The following is a 22,347-nucleotide window of genomic DNA, read 5'->3' on the forward strand; positions in this document are numbered from 1 at the left end:
TCAGGCAGTTTATTTTAGAGAACAAAGAACATGACACATTAGTGTTTGTAATGTAATGTTGCCCTTCCTCCACCGCTAGCAGGACAAAAGTAATGGTGTTAGGTCTGTGGGTTCCACATTAGTCAAGCATAATTTTGAATAAAACAACACTGGTATTTAAGTTCTCAATTGTGGAAAAAAATTATTTCCCAGAGATTATTTGGCAATATCTGGAGAGATTTTTCTTTTCTTTTTTGTAATAATGCTGATTAGAACTTGGGGTTGTGCTAGCAGAACCTACTTGGGTAGAGACCATGACTACTACTAAACATCCAGTTATACACAGCACACCCCCACACAAAGAAATATCTAACTCCAGTTGTTGAAAGTACCGCTGTAGAAAAACTTTTGTTTAGATTGAACTGTGAATTTTTCTTCCTGGGCTGGATAGAATAAACAGCTATAGGCAATGTAAAAGGCTACACAGTTCTGCATGTGATGACAGGAGGCTTCCCATTTGAAGGTTGGAGATGGGGCTGGAGAAATACAGTGCTGGCTGCATAAGCCTCCGCATTCTTGTAAGAAGCCAGGTGTGGCAGTGCAGCATCTGTCCATAGCCCTAGATCTGGACACACGCAGGTGGATTTAAAAATTTACTGCTTTGGTCTTGCCAAGTCAGTGAGCTCCAGGTTCATCAAGAGAGCCTGTCTCAAAAATAAGGTAGAGAGCAACTAAAGAAGACATGGTGCCGACATGGAACATGTGTATATATACACACAGACATACATATGTACACATACATGTGCATACACACAAAACTTTCAAAGTTTTAAATTTTTTATTGGAAATATAGTAGGACATCTCATTCTTGAATATTTCTGCTTCAGTTTATGATGATAAAATCGTTCCTTTGTCTCCATTTTAATTTATGTGAATGAGTGTTTTGTCTGCATGTATGTCTGTGTACCATGTATGTTGTGTGTATTGTGCTCAAGGAAGCCAGAAGAGAGCAACTGATCCCCATAGACTGGAGTTACAGAAAGTTAGGAGCTGCCTGTCATGTGAATTTTGGAAATTAACCCTGGGTTCTCTGGAAGAGTGCTTTTAACCGTGGAACCATCTTTCTGGCCCGTAAAATACATAGTTTTAAATTTTTAGTAGAGCTGTTAATTGTATGCTGAGGTTTTGTGCTTTTATCCATAGGGAGGGAGCTAAGCTAAGGTGTCCCATTTAATACTCCATCAGTCTTAGTTCTTGCAGTTCTCCTCCTGAAGCCTGTTTAGAAAGTGCCATTCAGTGTCTTGGCTTCCTGTGTAAGAAAGCAAAAGCTTTCGCCAAGGCTTCCTGCTACAAAGGCTGCTCTCTGCCTTTGACCCCTTTGTTCCTGGCATTGACACTGGGACCTTCAGTAGACCCTGGATTCTGAGACTCTGTGCAAACTCCCAGTGGGATTGATGGTGTTCCTAGTTACTGACCACACAGGCAGAGAATTGTTGCCTCACTTGGATGGTTAGGTTTGGTTAGATGACAAACCTTAGACCACAGAAAAGCTACTTACAGTCACATCAGTTTCAGATGAGAAAGTTTTCCTTCTCACCTGCTGAGCCTGTGTCTCAGTGTCACTTTGCAGCTTCACCAGTGACTTCTCACATGTGTTGAGGTCTTCTCCACAGCAGGTTGCTGTTTATGAGACTGCCTGATTTCTCACACCATGAATACAGGTGACATTTCTTTTTCTGGCGTCTAAGCCATTTTCTCAGGCTTGTTTGTATGAAAGAACAGGAAAAGAAAACTGATTTCCTCTGAAATCTAGTTTTGCAGCTGTAGTAGCTCACCTGTGGCGTCCTGGTGCTTGTGGGGCTGCAGCTGCCTTTTTGACACTAAGGATTTTTGAGACAGGTCTTTAGCCCTTGCTGTTCTGGAATTTGTTGTGTAGACTGGCTGGCCTCAATCTCTGAGAGGAGAGATTTGCCTGTCTGCTGCATCCTAAGAGCAGGGATTAAAGCCATCTGCCGCCACACCCAGCTCCCTTAGTTCTTAAATGAGAATGCTAAACAGTTTCTAATGTGTATTTTTATTATGCCTATATACTTAATTATGTAAAGGAGAGAGAGGGAGAGGGAGAGGGAGAGAGAGAGGGAGAGAGAGAGAGAGAGAGAGAGAGAGAGAGAGAGAGAGAGAGAGAGAGAGCGCGAACGCCTTGCAGGTACCCACAGAGGCATCAGATAGCCTGGAGCTGTTACTCAGCTGAAGTAAGCAGCCTGAAGTCAGTGTTATGACCAAACTCAGGTTCTCTATAAGAACAGTACACACTTTTAACTGCTAAACCATCTCTCCAGTCCTTTATCTCCTCTCATCATCAGGGCTAGCCTGAAACTCAGCTATGTAGACAAACCTACAGAGATCTGCTTACCTCTGCCTCCCAAATGCTAGGATTTAGAGCATAAGAAGCCATCATCAGGCTTGGTGTGACACTCAACAGTTTATGATGGAAAATAATTCTTAGTGCCAGAGAACGTTGCCTGTTTCCAATGCTTTTTTGATTTTAATAGTCTGCAACAGCAACCAGTTTTCTTTGATCACTACATGGGCTAACCTGGAATTTGGGGGCACATAATCTAAGGCAGGATAGCTTGGGTTAAGAGATGAACTCTGGCCAGGCTTGGTGGTGTGCACCTTTAACCCCAGCACTTGGGATGCAGAGTCAGGTGGATCTCTGTTCAAGGCCAGCCTGGTCTATGGAGGGAGACCCCATCTTGAGGGGGGAAAACCCAAGGTAGGGAAGAAGAGGAGTGGGAGTCAGGGGAGTTGGGCTCTGGTGGTTGGGGACTTGACCCTGTGTATAATCTCAGCACCACAAGTATGTTGTAGGGTGGATTGTAAACCTGGTGTAAGAAACATTACCTGTGTGATTTTAGTCAGCTTGCTTAGTTCTGTGCCTGCTCTTGCTGTTGTGGCATTTCTACAACATTAACACCTATTGAATTAGATAAGGCTATAGCTGTTATGGTTTGCTTTACACATATTTTTCCTGCATGATTGCTATTTATGTCTCTTTACTCTCAGATGTATGTTGGTTTGAATAATAAACTAACATTGTTACTCTTGGTACAGAGACTATGAGGTAAACTAAAACATGGAGGATGCCTAGTACACAGTGACTGCTCAGTGAGGGAGTGCTTCAGTGTGCCGTGTGCTTCCCCTGCCACGGTTGCCATCAAGGACATCTATTTAATTGGGTACCCTTTGCATTATTAAATTCCTTTCACCTAAAATGCCATTCTCATTGCTTCTTATGATGGTGTTTTATGGCTTATCAGCCAGTTCAGGTACTGCTTCAGTTATTCCCATGTAAATCTTGTACTGGTCTCTTTATAGATCTTGCTTATGTAAGAGGGTGAGAAGGAAGAAATAATTATTTATCCTTGGTCTTTATGTGTCAGGAGTGAATCAGGGTTGGTACCTCAAGAACATTCAGCTTGGAGGTGAAGACAAAGTTAGTAAAGGCATGAAATAAACATAAAATTCCAGCTTGTAAAATGCCATGAAGAAATTAAATCTCAGAATTTTGGACAGGACATTACATTTTGAAGAAGTTTCTATTGGGCTAGAAGCCAAAGGCAGGAGAGGAGCAGGGCAACAGAAGGAAGAGCCTGCACAGAGGAGGCAAAGTTAGGTCCAGTGTGTATGTCGGGAGAAGTGTAGGATGAGGTCAGGAAAAGACCAGTTTTGTAGAGTGTGCTGTACACTGGGGAGATATGGAAGGATTGAAGTGGGGTCAGCATGATGCTATTCGTTCTTCAAATGGTGGTGGGGTCTGAAGGGGTGAACCTGAAGAACCCACCAGAAAAGCCATGCATGGAACCTTTGAAAGGGAACAGTGCAAATGGATTTTGTCTTTAGACAAGTGCACATACCAGTGCAGAGATGCATACACATATTTTAAAACAAATTATAAAAAACACACAGTTGTATGATGCATGATTTGCATCTCTGTTACATCGTCCTGTGGTGGTCTGTGAAACGTACACTGATTGGTTGCATTGGATGGAAAATTTAAAGGCCACCTGGAATCCTGTTTTTGTAATTTCCAAGAGAATAGTGGGGGGGGGGGGAGCAGTGAACCACAGAAGTTCAGAATGTCTGTTGTGTAGTTGAACATATTAAAAAATGCAGATATTTTTATTGTGGCTGAATGAGAAACAGTTTATTAGGTTTCACTGAGTGCATTTGGGGTCCTTTGGAGTCTGGCCTGAGAAACTGAGATGGTTAAAACTCAGGGACTGAAACCTCAGAAAAGGCAAGTTTTCTTGGAAAAGTGGATTTTACATGATTCAAGAAAAAATATTTTTGACTCTTTACTTAATCTTTTAATTAATTTTATTCTTTTTTAAAGTTTTTCATATTTTAAGGGATCCCCCCCCCTATTGTATTTTTCCATTCAGTCCTATCTAGTCATCACACTCTTCTGCAAAAGCAAGCCTTACGCCAGAGTAGATACTTTTCTTTTTAAAACACTGTAGCTGTCAGGTCTGACAAGAACCTATGCCATTTGCTCTGTGAGATAATTTTTTTCCCAAATGCATAACCCTCATTGCCCTGGAAAGGTAGGTGTGTTTGTGCGTGTGCACACATGTTTATATGAGTATGCATGAGTGCATGTGTGTGTCTGTATACATGTACATGCACTCAGGTCTGTACTCACGATGGAGGAGGACATTTGATGTCCTGCTTTTATCAACCTTATAAAAGAAATATTTCATTACTATATTTGTAGGCCCTTCCACTCAGAAGAGGGTTTTAGATCACTTAGAAGCTGGAGTTCCAGAAGTTGTGAGACATGGGATGTGGGTGCTGGGAACTTAGCTCTGGTTCTTTGGAAGAGCAGCGAGCACTCTTGACTGCTGAGCTCTCTCTCTTCCACTGTGGCCAGTGTGATCAGTGTCATGACTGCTAAGCTCTCTCTTTGTCTATGGGCAATGTGATCATTGTTTCTTTACTACTCACATCCTTATTGGAATGTCAGCTAGATCAGTTAATGTCCTTGAGTGACAGTCAACACTTTTACTAGGCTTCCAGGTTCTCTAATATCTGCCAGGTCCAGCCCTCTGTGCCCCTTCCCCAAACTCTTTGAACTTATTTCCAGCCTCTTTTAGTCTCTAGTCCCTTCAGTTGCCTTGGCCTCTTGGATATTGACGGTGTCTAGACAGGCTGATTGTGTGCACGTGCCCTTTCCTCATAGTCTATCTTCCGGGCCCTGAGGTTGTACCCACACTGTATCATTGAAGTGTCTCAGGAGGTCATCCCAGATAGAAAGTCTTCCATTTGCAGCCCTCCTGGTCCTCATTGGCTTCCCTATTTGAGATGGTTGGATGCAAGCATATTTGTGGTCTTCCACTTCCTGGAACATAACTCCTACCAGGGGAGAGATGCTTGTGTTTGCTGTTTCCCAGCCTCCAGAGTGGGAGGAGCAAAGGACTCACGTTAGACATGTGTTCAACAAGCTGATTGCACTTGTGATCCTGAGATGTGCTCTGCATTAGATTTTGCTTTTGGTGCAGGATCTACTGTTGCCTGCTTCACTTGAGCAGTTGATTAGCACACGTTGTGTTTGTGGCGTTCCTGCTGGAGACAAAAACTGCTTTAAACATTTCAATTATTTATTTTTGGAGGGAGAGGTGGTGTGAATTCACAACCTAGAGCCATGTGGGAAAAATGGGCTCCTGTGGGAACTGCAAGGCCTGGCAGTGCCAGAGAGGCTTGGCAGTGCCGGCAGGACTCTGCCCAGCTGCAGCTGTTTCAGATCCTGCGTTTGTACTTGTTGGCAGTGTGGCCTTGTGGAAGTGATGTCTGCTTCATTGTGTATAACGTGGGTAGGACGACTGATCTGATACAGTTTACTGAGCTGTTGAAGAATCCAGTGAGGGTAGCTTTGTGAAGCCCCGGTGTGTCTTCTACTCTGACGACATTCCTAGCCAGGTGCCATCTCTTGGGTGCCATCTGATTCCTCTCAGGGTTCCTATTTTAGATGTCACACATTAATGTATGTACAATCATGATATCTGTGTTACATGTAAAGGAACATTACTTATTACCCCGGCTGAACTATTTGAGAGGCAAACACACCTAGTCATTGGATTGATTGTAGCTTTCTCACAGTTTATTGTATAAGTAATTGCTGTGTGTATCTATACATTAATAATATAGAAATAAATATATTTGTGCTCTGTGTGTGTGCACACAGAATTTTTTATGTGTGTGGACATTTTCTCTATTTTTTTAAAAAAAACTTTTGCAAAGGCACCTGTTTTCTTTTGTAAATAGAGCATATAATTTTATAGTGAGTGGTAAGGTTTGGATTTATCTTTTTCCTCTGTGAGTATTGAAGTAACATTTCTTTTTTAATTCAGTGTTTTTAGGGAAGTTATGTTTAGGTAAACAAAAAAAGATATGGGTGTTTTGCTAGCAGATTGATCTGTACACCACTTCTGTACCTCATTCCCTGTGGAGGCAGAAGAGATTGTCAGATGACATAGGGTTGTGTGCTACCTTATGGGTGCTAAGGGTTGAACCCATGTCCCCTGGAAGAATGGCCCCAGTTAGTATTTTTAAATGATATCTTTTTATTTTAAGTTGTATATTTTTGCACGTGGGGGTGGTCCTATACACCTGTTATTTCAGTTGCCCAAGAGGCCAGAAGAAGGCATCGTATCCCTGGAGCGGAGGGTGTGGGTGGTTGTAAGCCACTTGATGTAGGTGCTGGCACCTCTGACCTTCTCAGGCGGTGAGCACTCTTAACCACCCACACATCTCCTTTACCGGCCCTGGGACAGTCACTGCACTAATCAGGGAAACACTGTCTTAAACTGTAAGGCTTTCTGTCTTGCATGGCAGAACTCAAACCAAGATCTTACCGGTGGATGTCAAGCAGGACTTGGTATGGTATCACCATCAGAGGAACGCTTTGACTGCTGTTTTTAGCTGATAGACTTTTTCCTTTTTTTATTTCATTTTTGCTTTATTTTATTATTTTGTATGTATGGGTGTTTTGCCTGCATTTTTGTGTTCCTGCACTACATGTTTGCAGTGCTCCCAGAGGCTAGAAGAGGGCCCTGGATTCCCTTGGGTGTGTGGATTAGCTTCCACATGAGTGCTGGTAATCCACTTCTGGTCGTCTAGAAGAACAACTGGTGTTTTTAGGCTCCTTTTCTTGTATGATTGGCTCGCTTGGTGAAGAACATAGGCCACAGGTCTCTTTATATATTTTCACCTGGTAATACTATCGGCCCATAGAGCCTTGGGCATAGCAGATGATTCCTCTTTGCAAAATTTTTAGGAGCACTAGAATGGTTTTTTCCCTGTTTTGAAATAGGCTTAAAATTGAACTTCTGTCAGAAAATGCTTTCTATGTGGAAAGAAGTAATCAGGCTTGTGCTACATACTTTAAGCTTTCTGCGTTTAGTGCTGTTGCTAGACCAGGCTATTGCTCAGTCACTTCTTGGAGATGGTTAACATTTTCATTTTCCTGAATTAATTCCTGAGGATTTTTGATGTGATGTTAGAGAAGGCTTTTCTGGTGTATCAGATTTGATCTATGGGCTTTGGAGAGAGTGTGATAATTTTTATGCTTTTGGCATAATTGGAGAAAATTCCCTCTGCATCTGAAGCATATAATTGCAAACTGCTTTATCTGTTGTTGGCTAAGTAAACAGGACCAATCTTTTGTTTGTTTGCATTTGCTGTTTCCTATCTGGCCCTAGAAGCACAGGAAGCAGATGGCTCTTAGTCTGATCACTTGCCTCCTTTTGTTGCAGCTGAGGGTGGAGGGCAGGGATCTGAGCTTTTCTGGTATTTTTAGTCCCAAGCACCTGGCACCTAGACAATATTTAGTAACAATTGTTTCTCAAATGAAATGAGATTTTGGGGAAGATGACAGATGATTGTGGGAAATTAATGATTATTAGGATTTCTAAAACTGACCTGTAAAGACCTCTTTTCCTCAGTAGAAAAGTTTTAGGAATTATGCTGAGTTGGAGTTTAAGATTTATTCTACTGTAGACGCTCATCTTAAGGTTTGTGGTGAGTTTTGGAGAACTTCCTCCAGGAGGCTATTAATGGTGGGAATGTAAAAAAGTGTGAAAACCACGTAATAGTGCTTAGAACTGGAGGTTGATGTTAGTTTTGTTACAACAGTCATAATAAAGCCTTTTCCTCTTCTTTAATCTTGAATGGAGCTCTGGAAATTTAGAGATTTAGGCAGTCTTCAGAGGCAGCTCACCCACTCTCACATTTCCCATAGCTGTGCAAATTGTCCCCTCCCCCAATTTATACTATAGGCTCCTTCCTTTTAAATTTACAGGGTTGAAGTTAATTTTCTATTTTCTACAATTACTCACGGGGGGGGGGGGGGGGCAGGGCGGCGGCGGCACATGCTTCCCTTTTTCCTTTAAAAGGCCAACCCAGTGAGTGTATAGGAAATCTAATGTACACTCACCATCCAGCAGTTCTTATTTTTAAGTTAGGCAGCAAACTTCACACTGTGAGGTGGTAAGACTCGGGACTGTGTGACATTGTATATCACTGGTTTGGCTTTTCCATTGTGGCATCTGAGATATTGTTGTATTGGAAGCAAGAGTAGTAGTTTAAAAAAACCAAAAACGAAAAGATTTAATGGTGGCTCACAACTGCCTATAGCTGCAGTTCCAGGGGACTCAGTATCCTCTTCTGATTTCTGTGGGTCCTTCATGCAAGTGGTGTACATGAACTCATGCAGGTACACTTATACACATAAAATATACGCATAAATAAATGAATAAAGACGTACGTGTTTATTTTAGACGTATCAGTATTTTCCTTCATCTTGTATACACAGCTCATGCATTCAGTAGCTTTGGAGACCAGAGGGAGCATTGGCTCCACTGGAACTGGGGTTACAGGCAGTCTTACAGTTTACAGAGTAAGCTGCTTTGTAGATGCTTGGAACTAGCAACCTCTGGCAAAGCAGCAAGTGCTCCTAACCACTGGGCATTCTCTCCAGCTCTGAGTTTTTAAAAAGCAGAATGTTATTTTAGGAAGGAAATAAGAAGAAACATTAAAGAATCAAAGAAAAGCCAGCTTGACACCTTCTCTTTTCTCTCTCTCTTTCTCTCTCAGCATTTTTGAAACGTTGGGGTTGTTGGAGTGGTTGGATTTTCCCTGGAATTGAGTGAGAAATTCAGAAGACTGAAGCCCAGGCTCACTGTCTACCTTTCACGGAGGCCTAGCCGTGAGAGGACAGAAGAAGGCACGTGGAGAATCATGACAGCTGACAAAGATAAAGACAAAGACAAAGAGAAGGACCGGGACCGGGACCGGGACCGGGAGAGAGATAAAAGAGACAAAGCAAGAGAGAGCGAGAATGCCAGGCCTCGCCGGAGCTGCACATTGGAGGGAGGAGCCAAGAACTACGCTGAGAGCGATCACAGCGAGGACGAAGACAATGACAACAACAGCGCCACCACGGAGGAGTCCTCCAAGAAGAGCAGAAAGAAGCCTCCAAAAAAAAAGTCCCGCTATGAAAGGACAGACACGGGCGAGATAACGTCGTACATCACTGAGGACGATGTTGTCTACAGGCCGGGAGGTAAGAGCAGCACATGGTGTCTGCACAGGGCTGTGTGACAGATGTGGTCTCTCCCTTACAGGCAGGACACTTCCTGTAGCTCTTAAGACAGTTTAGAAGAGCAGACAGTAGGTGAGGCAGCAAAATCAAGTCAGTGGACCTTTACCAGAGCAGCGTGTGGCAGCGACCAAGCTTCGTGCGTTCAGTCTTCTTTTCAGCTAGTGAATGTGGCCATTCTATACTAAGCCACGCAGGAAGTTCATAGGAAGTCTAATCAACACACCGGGGTCTCACCCAGTCTGAAGTTTTCCCAACAGTGGGGTTAAAGGATGCTGTTAACCTAGCATAGCCATTTCACTGACAAGAACTCAGCTTCTGAATTTGTTTGTAGAAAGTTCTGTTTTGGGGGAGTCATGTAGGAGTTTGTTTTTGATCTTTTTCAGAAAATAATCAGCATTAGACAAACTGTTTACAACTATAATTCTCTTGGTTGACAGTTGAGAAGAAAGGTGTGTGACATGAAATTGTCGATGATAGGGTGTCTGAGGGGGACTTGAAACTCTGCCGGGAGCATTCGTCCCATGAGGTTCCAGTGCTGTGACTGCTTCTCTTTGATTCAGACTCAGCAGTGGGCCTCCAGGACATCTCAGCTGCCAGTCTTTCAGACCATTTAACAAAGGGGGTTTTGTTTTGTTTTGTTTTTTTTCTTCTTCTTGTTGCTTTGCTTTTGGTTAGGTTTTGGTTTAAGATGCAGCATCTGATAAGCATGGGCTGACCTGGAAAATGCTCGGTCACCCAGCCCTGTGGGGAGACCTGTGATCTTTCGTCCTCTCCTGAAATCAGAGTGTAGGTGAGCATCACAACTCTGGGTGCCGGTTCTGTTGTAATCACGAGAAAGGGTTTAGAATGGGTTACACTTCAGAGGGAAGCTGTATTGGTTCCCTTCTCTGATACGTAACATGGGATGGATCGTTGGAATCATTGCAGCTCTGCTCATCATGTATAAGATGGAACTTTCATTTGTGTCACTGGGGACATTCCAGTAAGTGCTTATGGGGTATACTGCTCAGACTGTCCCCTCGTGAGAGATGCATAAGTAGTTAACTCTGAGAGGTCCTACAGGAAGACATGACAGTTTTTGCTGCTGTCTCAAGAAGGAAACCAACTTCTTTGAGGAACCATGTTTGGGAAACAGTGCCCCCTTTACAGCTTGTCATGAAGCTCTCCTTGTTAGTCTCAAAGAAATGTGGGAGGAGATGGTTAAGGGCTCCATTACAAAACAGCTGGCTCTTACAAAGTTGATTCCCTTTCCCCAAGTGCGCACGTGTGTGGATGCTCAAGTCACTTTTTTGTAGAGTGCTGAGGATCAAACACGCTAAGCAAGGTTTGACTGCTGATCTGTCCCAGCCCTCCAGCCTCCTTTTTTTTTTCTTTTTTTAAGATTTATTTATTTTATGTATATGAGTACACTGTATATTCAGTCACACCAGAAGAGGGTGTTGAATTTCATTACAGATGGCAGTGAGCCACCATGTGGTTGCTGGGATTTGAACTCAGGACTTCTCTGGAAGAACAGTCAGTTTTCTTAACTGCTGAGCCATCTCTCCAGCCCCGTCCTCCAGTCTGTTGTATAAGATGTATAGCATTGTATCTGACCGATGTGTACTACCTCATCTACTGCCGTCATAGATCGCTCAAGACTCTTAGGATAATGCACATGCTGTTTGTCTGACAGCACAGATAGTTCCTTTTCTCTATGGTTTCCTCCCCCTTTCCTCCCCCTCTCTCTCCCTCTCTTCCCCTATCCCTCCCTCCCTCTCTTCCCCTATCCCTCCCTCCCTCCCTTCCCCTATCCCTCCCTCCCTCTCTTCCTCCATCCTTCCCATCCTCTCATCTTCCTTCCTTCCTTCCTTTCCCCCTTACCTCCTCCCACCAAGGGTTTCTCAGTGTAGTTTGTCCTGGCTATTCTATAACTTCAGACCAGGTTAGCCTTGAACTCAGAGATCTTCCTGCTTCTGCTTCCTAAGTGCTGTTTCTGGTTGGATCTGTGGTTGCAGTCACAGATGCAGAGCCAGCTGATAAAAAGAGCTGGCTAGAGTACTGAACTGTTGGGAGTCGCTGTGATCTGAGCTCTGCTGGGCACCATGAGCATTTGACCTTTTGTCAAGTGATTGCCGTTGAGTGGTCAGGGAAGCTTAGATTTCAAGATAAATGACTTTCCCAAATAATTTCTAAATGGAGGTTTGCTAAATACTGCCCACTCTTCAGGTTCCTGTCAACTGAAAAGTCAAGAGTAGGTTTCTGTGACCAGATTCCTGTATGGACTTTCATATCTTGTCCTCCACCCCTGCTCCTGCCTTTTCTTCCTCGCTGTCACTGTCTCTGTTCTCTGTTGCCTTTGTAGTGGGGACTTGGGGTCTTATACTCTACCATGGAGACACAGCCTGTGCTCTTTTTCTAGAAATTATAGTTTCAAATTAGGGCCACTGAGTCCCTCGGCAAGGCTTGAACTTGTGACTTCTGCCTCAGTCTCTTGAGCAGTTGGGCCTTAGGCATGTGTTATTGTGCACATCAGTCTTTTTCTCTTTTCTTTCTGAAGACAGTCTCATGTAGTTCAGGCTGGCTTTAATCATTTCTGTGAAGCCGAGGATGGTTTTTGATCTTCCTGCCTTCACTTGCCAAGCACTGAAAATATAGGGATGATGATGGCTTCTTAGTTGACTCTCAGACAGTTAGTGCTTTTAGAGAATGTTAAAAGAGTTCTTATTGGTAGATCTTCAAATTGGCTGTAATATGTGGAAATTTTGAATTTAAGTACTCCTAAAGTATAAGAAGAAGCCCTTGGCTGGGAGGTCATGATACATGAATTTAACTTTAATACTCAGGCAGAGGCAGGTAAGTCTCTGTGAGTTGGGGCTAGCCAGAACTATGTAGAACCTGTCCCCAAAAAGCAAGCCAGCCAGCCAACCAACCAGACAAACGGTCCCTGCAGTTGTTCTTTGAGAGGCTGTTGTGTTTCTTACCCCAGGAGGCCAGTTCTCTATTCAGGTTATTAGAAGCAAATTGGTATCAGTTGGAATTTGTTAAGATGTAAGTTTTTAATTGTCCTTAACAAAAAGGCTTTTTTTTTTGTGTGTTGTTTATTTTTTTGTTTTGCCTACTGAGCCTTGCCCTTAGGAGCTCAATGCGTTCTTGTTAGCTCCACTGCTAACGTCTGTCCAGGAGGACACTGCGTCATCACCTCCGTAGCATTGTCTTTTCATTCCCAGGCTTGCCACATTTCCTTAACAGATGTTGTCATTCCCCCCCCTCCCTCTCTTTCTGTGTGTGTGTGTGTGTGTGTGTGTGTTCTAAAATTTTTACTTTTATTTTAAAATTGAGATGTGATAGCTTCTTTTTATGTGCATGGAATTAAACTGAGAATAATCCAAATGAGGCAAAATTTTGAAGCCTGGGTGTCCATTTGAATTAAAACGAGAACATGCATAGTTCTTTTTTTTTTTTTTTTAAATAACAACTTTAGGGAGTTGAATGAATCCAAAAGTTTAATAGCGTGATGATTCCTTTTATGTGACATTTCAAAAGAGGCCCCAGTAATTTCTGAAGTCAGGAGAGAGGTAGGGTATGGGCTATGGTCCGTGAATTAGCTTGAGAGAGCCGCAGGGTTCTGAGGATGCTTTTGTTTTGTTGGTGGTGCTTATGTAAGTTTGTCCATTCTCTGAAGTTTATCACATTCATCCTTTCCTGTATAGATTTAGTACTTCAGTGTAACTTCCACACCCAAGACCGCTCCTGGGATTGCAAGTGTGCACCACCTCGATTTTTGGGATCTTATTTCTATTGAGGAAGCATAATAAAGCAGTGGTAGTTTTCTATGCTTTTAGTAGCAAAACACTGCAGGCCAAGTGGGTTAAACAACAGCACTGTCTGCCAAATCTCTCCCTTTTATCAGGACACCAGGTACATTGAGGCTAAAACCCTAAGATTGGTAAACTGGCAGGGCCATGTTCCCCTGAAGGAACTAGAGAGAAACTTCTAAGCCTCAATCCCAACTTGCACTGTGGCAGCATAAATCTAGTCTTCCCTTGGCCATTCTTGTCTGCATGTTTTGGCATATGTCCAAATCCCTCCCTTTTATCAGGACATCAGACATTGAATATAACCTGCCCCACAGCATCTAAACACATTACATCTACAGCCACCATGTTCCTAACCCCACCTTCTGAGGTACTGTGGGTAAACAGGAAGAGCTCTGTGCCTAGGAAGACCGTGTTTGAGTGATCCAGGCTGGGCAGCTATTTCATCTTGTAGCTGTGTTTTAGAGCTGTTGGGGAAAATTGTCGGGGTGTTTTTTGAAGTGTGTTGTTATTGTTAGTATTGGAGGAGGCTTATATGTATGTCATGGCTTATATGTGGACAGATTGGAGGACAACTTTTGGGAAACGGTTCTTTCCCACCGTGGGTCCCAGATACCTCAACTTGTACTGCAGGAACTTTGCCTGTATGGCCATCCTACTGGCCCTGATCATCACCTCACAGTGGACTTCTGATTGTAGATCATATTGATTAATTTTTATTTCTTCTGGTTTTCCAGAATTTTTTGATCCCAAAGGAGGGATTGTCTTTCAGTGTACATTAGGAAGTCACTCAAACTCTGTGTATGTAAAAGAACATTCTTGATCATATATAAAAATGACTTTTACCTACGATGATAGATGAGAAAAACTGAAATTCCAAAGTTACTGAAATTATAAGGAGAAAATGCTAGAAAATTTGAGACTGGCCATGTCTTTGATTTCATAAAGGAAAGATCATTGTCTCAGCTGCTTTTGCTACAGTACTGGTCAGAAATGCAGACTCTCAGGTTCCAGTACTGACAGACTGAATCAGAATCAGTATTTTATTTGACAACATTCTCAGGTGATTAAAATTTATGTTACGTTTTGTGAGAATCACTTAATCTGGGCCAGTGTTTGGCAGCTGTTCTTCGATTAATGTATAATAGACGATGAGTTGTTCTTGAGAGCCAAAACAGTGCACCCATCTTTGCCATTATGTGTAGTTGCGTGGGAGTTCAGCAAAGCAAAAAGGGTGCTAGGAGTCCCCCACCCCATGTTACCTAGGCTCACCTAGACTCACCTTGGATTTGTCTCCTGTCTCTATTTCTTGAATTCTGGAATTTTCTCATACATGTCACCATTTTTTTAAGAGGGAAAACCACAGAGCTGGATTTATATTTTATGTTTTAAGAGAACAAGAAGATGTTTCCTGGCTTGAAACTTTTTTTTTAAAGATTTATTTTTAATTTTCTGGGTATGGGTGTTTTGCCTACATAGATGTACATGTAACATATGTGTGTACTGCCCTTAGAGGTCATAAGAGGGTGTCAGATCACCTGAAACTGGAGCTACAGATAGTTGTGAATGGCCTTAGGGACACTGAGAACAAAACTTGGGGCCACTGTAAGAGCATCAAGTGTTCTTAATTGATGAGTCAGTTTCCTGGCTTGGGATTTTGAAGTAGACTATAATACAGTAATCGTTTAAAAGCACCAATGAGTTAAGTTCTGATTGGTTGCTTGGGCATAATTTGGATGCACAAAAGTTGATAGATTGCAGAGACCAGTGAGCTTGAATGTGGGTAAGAGTGGAGTTGTGAGGGTGCTGCCATCCCTGGGCTGGTAGTCTTGGGTTCTATAAGAAATCAGACTGAGCAAGCCAGGGGAAGCAAGCCAGTAAGTGATATCCCTCCATGGCCTCTGCATCAGCTCCTGCTTCCTGACCTGCTTGGGTTCTAGTCCTGACTTCCTTTGGTGATGAACAGCGATAGGGAAGTGTAAACTGAATAAACCTCTTCCTTCCCAAGTTGCTTCCTGGTCATGATGTTTGTGCAGGAATAGAAACCCTGACTAAGACATATGTCCATGGGATAACTAACTAGTTGGAAGGACACCTCCATTGTCCAGTTTTAGAGAGCAGAGACAGGTGGCTGAGCAGGTAAAGATGCTTGAGACCAAGTTTGACAACTTAAGTTTAGTACCTGGAAACCTCCTAGTGGAGGGCAAAGACCAACTCCCACAGCTGTCCCTGCATCCATGTTAGAGTTCATGCCTAGCATTCGAGAGACTTTGGTTAGATTCCTAGCAACACAAAACAAGGAGAAACACACCTTACTTTAAAAAAAAAAAAAAAAAAAAGGAAATAGGTTGATTTCTTAGAAAAGAAAAATAGTTTTTTTGCTCTTCTTTTTCCCTAAAGTTGTATTCTAGCCATTTCTGATGTTCTGTGCCTGGTACCCAGCTGCTTTACTCAGCCACTTCACTCACTGCCTGTCTTCAAAAATGAATGATAGATTTCTAAAGATTGACAGTTTAGCACTTGTAGGATTCAGTCCCTAAAACTGGGCAGAATATTTGAGTTCTCTCACTTGCAGTAGCCACCTCCCCACATGAGGGTGGTTTGGGGTACCAAGAGAAACTGAAATTTTCTAAAGACAGAGATAATATAACAGTTGTGGGTAGCAGATGTTGTTAAAAGGAGGCAAACTTCCAAGATATTTAGGCTACTAGTACCTGGTGGTTTTGAGCCCTGGCAGGGAGGGAGCACCATTGCATGGTGTATTTCAGGTATGAAGAAAATGTCCAGTATTCCCCAGGTTAGCGCCAACAGAGGCCGGGCCTCCTTTGGGGAGCATTGTCAAAGCTGTTAGGAGTTGGCTGTTAATATGGGCACGGGGCAACTGATGGTGGACGAACCCTTTGGGATGTGTCTTTGAGGTTATTTGTGTGGAGAAAAGGCTGTTGAGTGTTCATTCTCTAAGACTGTTGAGCCTATGGGCATAGTTTTTCTTTCACTGTATAATCTTCCTGTGTATTAATTAGAATGGATGTTAGTGTTCCATTTGCTAGTTCAGCTTTCTTTTCTCACTAGTTTTGTTTATCTTCTGAAGGTGTTTTGTGAGAGAACTAGATTAGGATAGCACGTAGATTCTTGGATCTGTCACAGTAATTGGCTGAATCCCTTGGAAACCTGGGACTTCCAGGGTAAACGTGAGTCCATTTGGAAGGAGTTCTTTGCACAGGTATGAGAATGTTGGCTGTCAGTGCTCTGGATTTCATAATATTAGCTGAATTTTAAGCGCAATTGTTATATGTGGCAAGGAATTTGGAATGTTGATATTGCAGCTACTTAGTCATCTTCGTAAAGACGTTTGCAAAGGGATCCAGATATCCACATGGGCAGACTGGTAAATGGTCAGTTAAAGTTGGATGTTTTGACTCTGTAGTCTGTCTTGGGTGGTTTGAGTGACATGACTTGTGGAGCTGCTTCTCTTCTTCCTAGTGAGCGTCATCAGAAAGGTAAGCTTGTCTTTCAGGGGCCAGCAAGGATCTGAGGTAGCTGTCATCTCTGTCCCTTGTCATGAGAGTGGTAATAAATAATGTTTGATAAGGGAGCTTGGCTGGATGCCAATGAAAACCTTTTTATAGGTGTTAAAGTTTGGAGTTGATACAATTTTCACAAGTCAAGGAACATATATGCATATATCATGAAAAAACCTGAACCAAACCTATCCTTTGCTGTGAGCTTCATAAGAGCAGGGAACAGGTCCAAGTGGACCTATACTCCATAGTTGGCTCATGTTTTATGGCCCCATCTTCTAGTTAATGTTTTCTTAGATTCTGTTGAAAGTAGATCTTGCAGTTCTTTTAGCTGTGGTGCTAAATGGAATGATCCCAGCACCATAAAACCAAAGGCTGTAAAAAAGTACTGATCAAGAAAAGGAAAATCAGTTCCTGAGCTTCAGGAAAGAAGATCTCTGGAGCACATCTAGCACTTGTTTATGTGTGCCTCAGCACCCAGAATCCAACAACTGAATGAGAGAGCAGGTTGTCTGTGTGCTATAAACTGTAGTGGTGTCAGGGGCGTTAGCGCTGTACCTACCTGTGGGTCTTTTTTGTGGCAGTGAGTTGACAACCTTTGGGAGACTCTTTCTGTTGTCCTAGGAACCTAGAGGTACGTAGTGTGGAGAAAACACTGAGAGGACTGAGTTCCTTCCTCTGCTGGCTAGTCACATCAGTCACTAGTGTGTGATGGATGGCACCCCAATCATAGCAGAAGGAGATCTGTGTTTACCTGGAGTCTAATTGGACTGTAATCTCTGCAGTTATGTGACACCCTCTGCCTCTTTGCTTAGTGAACATGAGTTTGAACTCCTACTTTCTGGAGGTTCAGGTTTTGCTGGCTCAGTAAATTGTGAAATGTTCTCTTTATTATAATTACATTGATGCCATGCATTGTGGTGGCAGAGGAAATTGTTGGAAGACTTGTTTACTCTGTCACACACTGTCTGTTTTGTAAAAGCTCTTCTTCAGAGGAGACAGTTTGATTTGGAGTGGCATGGTGGTATTTGAATTGGATAATGTAACTTAAGTTGAAATGCAAGAATTTGGCTCTGCCCTCGACAGAGATGGGCTTGAACTTGGTATTGGCCCATGTGTTTGTCGTCTTTCCAGATACTGCCTGCTATTTATCCCAACAGCATTGCCAGCTGAGAAAATCAGTCTTTACAAAATTAAAATATTGTCTATGAATTTAAAACTGGAGTGGTATATTTATTTTGTTGAGGTTTTTTTAAACAGCACATTGTCAAGAATGATTTTTTGAAGCATTTAAATATTCCACAGTAAATGCTTTTGTGCATAAGTTTTGCCTTAGAGATATCTAAATGTCTTAAATGCTAGAAACATTAAAGAAAAATATAAATGACTATTTCTACTTACTTTGCATTTTAGTACAAAATTTATGGTGGGCTTTTAAGAAATTAATTTTTTTTGTAGTGGATACTGTCATAAAACCAGTGGAAATAAATTAATTACTTAGCTCTTCTGGTGAAAGTTTAAACACATGAAAATTAGTAAACTCCTGAAGTCACTTTACCAAGTGTATTAAATTAGTATATATTATCATTACATGTGTATTTAAAACCTACTCTTTAAATCATTATTTCACAATTGAAAGTATGCTCAATCTAGTGAGCATAGTATAGGTTGTATGTGGTAGAGCTTCCATAGTTGTTCATTAGCCCTACACTGAATATAATTTTTTACAGAGTCAAAACATCCAACTTTAACTGACCATTTACCAGTCTGCCCATGTGGATATCTGGATCCCTTTGCAAACGTCTTTACGAAGATGACTAAGTAGCTGCAATATCAACATTCCAAATTCCTTGCCACATATAACAATTGCGCTTAAAATTCAGCTAATATTATGAAATCCAGAGCACTGACAGCCAACATTCTCATACCTGTGCAAAGAACTCCTTCCAAATGGACTCACGTTTACCCTGGAAGTCCCAGGTTTCCAAGGGATTCAGCCAATTACTGTGACAGATCCAAGAATCTACGTGCTATCCTAATCTAGTTCTCTCACAAAACACCTTCAGAAGATAAACAAAACTAGTGAGAAAAGAAAGCTGAACTAGCAAATGGAACACTAACATCCATTCTAATTAATACACAGGAAGATTATACAGTGAAAGAAAAACTATGCCCATAGGCTCAACAGTCTTAGAGAATGAACACTCAACAGCCTTTTCTCCACACAAATAACCTCAAAGACACATCCCAAAGGGTTCGTCCACCATCAGTTGCCCCGTGCCCATATTAACAGCCAACTCCTAACAGCTTTGACAATGCTCCCCAAAGGAGGCCCGGCCTCTGTTGGCGCTAACCTGGGGAATACATTAGGGACTACTATTCAGTAATGCAGTGTTGTGCTGTGTGGTGCAGAAGGCTTGCGATGAAGAGAAGGCGAGCATGCCTTCGCCCTTGCCTGCTGCAGATGTGCTGGGACAACTTATTAGAAAAACAATCAACAAGACAAAAATGTCATGCAGAGAGTGAGCATTAGGCTGAGCTGGCCAAAAACCCCAGATTGAAGTAGATTCACATTAGAGTACTATATGAGGGGGGGACTGAGTCATAATAAAAATACCAATTATTCAGGAAGATACAGCAACAATAAAAGTTCATGCAGCATCTCACATATGCAAATGTAGACTCTGGTATACCAAAATCTTTTTTTGATGGAAATATAGGCAAACACAGGCGCATGCTCATGTTTCATGGATGGGGTGTCAGTGTTGCTGTGATTGTGCTGTGGAGACTTGATAAAGCTGGAGGGTATTGATCATGGCTTATCACAAGACTACTGAGTATATAACACAAATTATATTGCTTTTTGTAATTTTCAATTTTTAATGTAAGATTTGAATTTGCATGTTGTTAGTAATGCTGTAGTTCTCAGGAAGACAGTCATCACTATGTGGTGTTTGGTTTCAGACTTTACATGGCCCTTTATCCCAGTGTGATGCGAAAAACACACTTGACAGTTGCACCTGAGAATCATCCTGTCAGCTCAAGCCCTGGAAATTATGCTTTAACCTTGCATGGATGTTTGTGCCTCCCCTTTTGACTGTACAGTGGAGATCTGGTTTCTGGTCTGCTCTCTGAACTGGCTGGGAGACATGCCTACAAACTGGAATGGTTTTGAAGCTGGCAGTAGCTATCCCCCCCCCCCCCCCCCAAAAAAAAAAAAAAAAAGATATTTGATGACATGAAGTGTGTAATCTTTTTTAAAAGTGCTCTTATCATTCAGGATAAGACCAGAACATGGCTGGTTGTTTGGAGCCCCCATCAGTTGTGTTAATGAGTTTCTGTTTTCTCTGAGCTGTTGGGTTCTGAGTGCTGAGCATCTCATCTGTGAAGATGTGGGTTCTGGCTGCCTCAGCAGTGTGCTTTACCCAAAACTCTGGTGGCTAGACAGTTTCATCTTCACATCTTTCCCCAAGTTCACCTGGCCTGATGTTCCTTGGCCCGACCAGTGCTTTGGTTGGGTTACATGCGGTTTGCGTTTGTTCATTTCTTGTGCTTGTAATCTCTCACTCCTGGTTGCTTTTCAGCCTGGTTCCTCTGCAGCGAACAAACAGTATATTTTCAAGAAAGAAAATTGAAAAATTCTGATATGAGAGAGTTCAAATTTAAAGCCACTATTAATGTTTGTTGTGTGGTCACTCCCATAGTGCACACATGTAGAGGTGTGTGGCCGTAGTTTAATATGCCTTTGTTTTTTGTAGAGTGTCTCATTCTGCAGCCTGTGCTGGCTGCTTCAGTCAGCTACCACACACAGCTTAGATTATGCACCATGTGCTGTTCACGCTGGGGATTATAACCTGGCATGTGGCTAACCAGTCTGAATACATGGCAGGGAGTTGAGTTGTTTGGAGAAAAATGTGCTTTTATATTTATTCATTTATTATCTTTCTGATGACACTCACTCAGTGCTTCAATTCTGATGACAGGCAATAAGCCATGGGGACACTGGGACAAATCAGTGCTCATGTTGTGTCATAGGGAGCATGGCCAGACAATCTTATAATCACTATCATGCTGAGATTATGCATACTCTTATGGGAGTCAGAGTCTTATTCTGTAGTCCTGGTTGGCCTTGGCTCCTGGTAACTTTCCCCCATCAGCCTCTGAGCCACAGTATTTGGTTTTTATTTTATTACAATTCTAATTTTAATATCAGAAGAGAGATTCCTGTGAGGTACAGGCTGACCTTCAGTTTCCAAGTAGCTGGAATATAGTCAGTTTGATTTTTTTTTCATTTGTCAACTTGTTTGTTAATAAAAGGTTGTCACTGTGTAACCCTTGCTGGCCTGGAATTCGATATTTAGGCAGGCTAGCATCGGCTACATTGGCTTTCTGAATGCTGGTATTACAAATGTGTGCCATCATCTTTCTGACCTAGCCGGAACTCTCCAGTGCTTTGGAATTCCAAGAAATTTGCTACGAGTCCCTATGCTTTCTGGAAAGGTGCATCCACGGTTTCCCTTTTGAAACAAATATACACAGGAACCAGAAAGACAGGGGGAGGATAATAGTTTGAGTCAACAGCTGCTCCAGCCAGTGTGGGGGAGAAATTGTCACCCTTACTGATGTTCGTCAGCCCTAGGGGTGGACTCCTCAGAAACCAAACTTAGCTGTGCTCTTTTCAGGGTAGGAGTTGTCTGTCAGCTTTGTTCTGTCTGGTCACATCTGGTTTTATCTGCCTCTGGAGGCTGCTCTGAAATCCTGGCCGAAGAAGCTAATGAATGATTTATGCTATCTTTTTACTACTGGGGTCCTTGTTCTGTTTCTATTTGTTTTTTGAGACAGGGTTTCTCTGTGCTGCTCTGGGCTGACCTAGAATTTGTTCTGTATGTAGTCCAGGCTGTTCTCGAACTCACAGAGACCTTACTGCCTGTCTGTTTACTGGCTTATCTTCAGTTTTAGTGTTTACTTTTTAATTAGTTTCGTTTTATGTTAATACTTATTATGTTTTTGATTCAGAGTAATCTTTGAATTGATGAGTAGCACATGACTTCAGGAAAATAATGGGTAAAATGGCTTAGTATTACTTTCCCACATTTCCTCCCACAGGGAATAGCTATCATCTTGATACAAATACAGTATATTTGGTCATATCCACCCCTATCCCCAACAACTCCTCAGATCCTCACACAAACATCTTCCTTTCAAAGTCATGTCCTCTTCTGTTTTGGATGTCCACTGGAGCATCAGTAGCCTGCCAGTGAATGGCCCACCCATGAAGGAAAAGCTGGTTCTCCTTTTCCCAGGAGCAGTGGCACGCCTACAGCTCCTCAGTAGGGAGCAGGTCTTGTTCGGGTCTATGCAGGCACCCACAGCTGCTGTGATGCTGCCA

General features: G+C 42.4%; 1 protein-coding gene across 4 annotated transcripts in view; it reads left to right on the forward strand.

Annotated features, from left to right (window-relative positions):
- Positions 1–22,347, forward strand: part of RERE (arginine-glutamic acid dipeptide repeats) — a 312,095-nt gene that overhangs the window by 110,403 nt on the left and 179,345 nt on the right. For all 4 annotated transcript variants that reach the window (XM_080921404.1, XM_080921406.1, XM_080921407.1 and 1 more), the window contains exon 2: positions 9,133–9,601. In XM_080921404.1, the coding sequence (XP_080777530.1) occupies positions 9,277–9,601 (325 nt within the window). In that variant the 5' untranslated portion in view covers positions 9,133–9,276. The remainder of the gene's footprint in view (positions 1–9,132; positions 9,602–22,347) is intronic.

This window comes from Micromys minutus (genome assembly GCF_963924665.1).
Source record: "Micromys minutus genome assembly, chromosome: 9".
Lineage (NCBI taxonomy): Eukaryota > Metazoa > Chordata > Mammalia > Rodentia > Muridae > Micromys > Micromys minutus.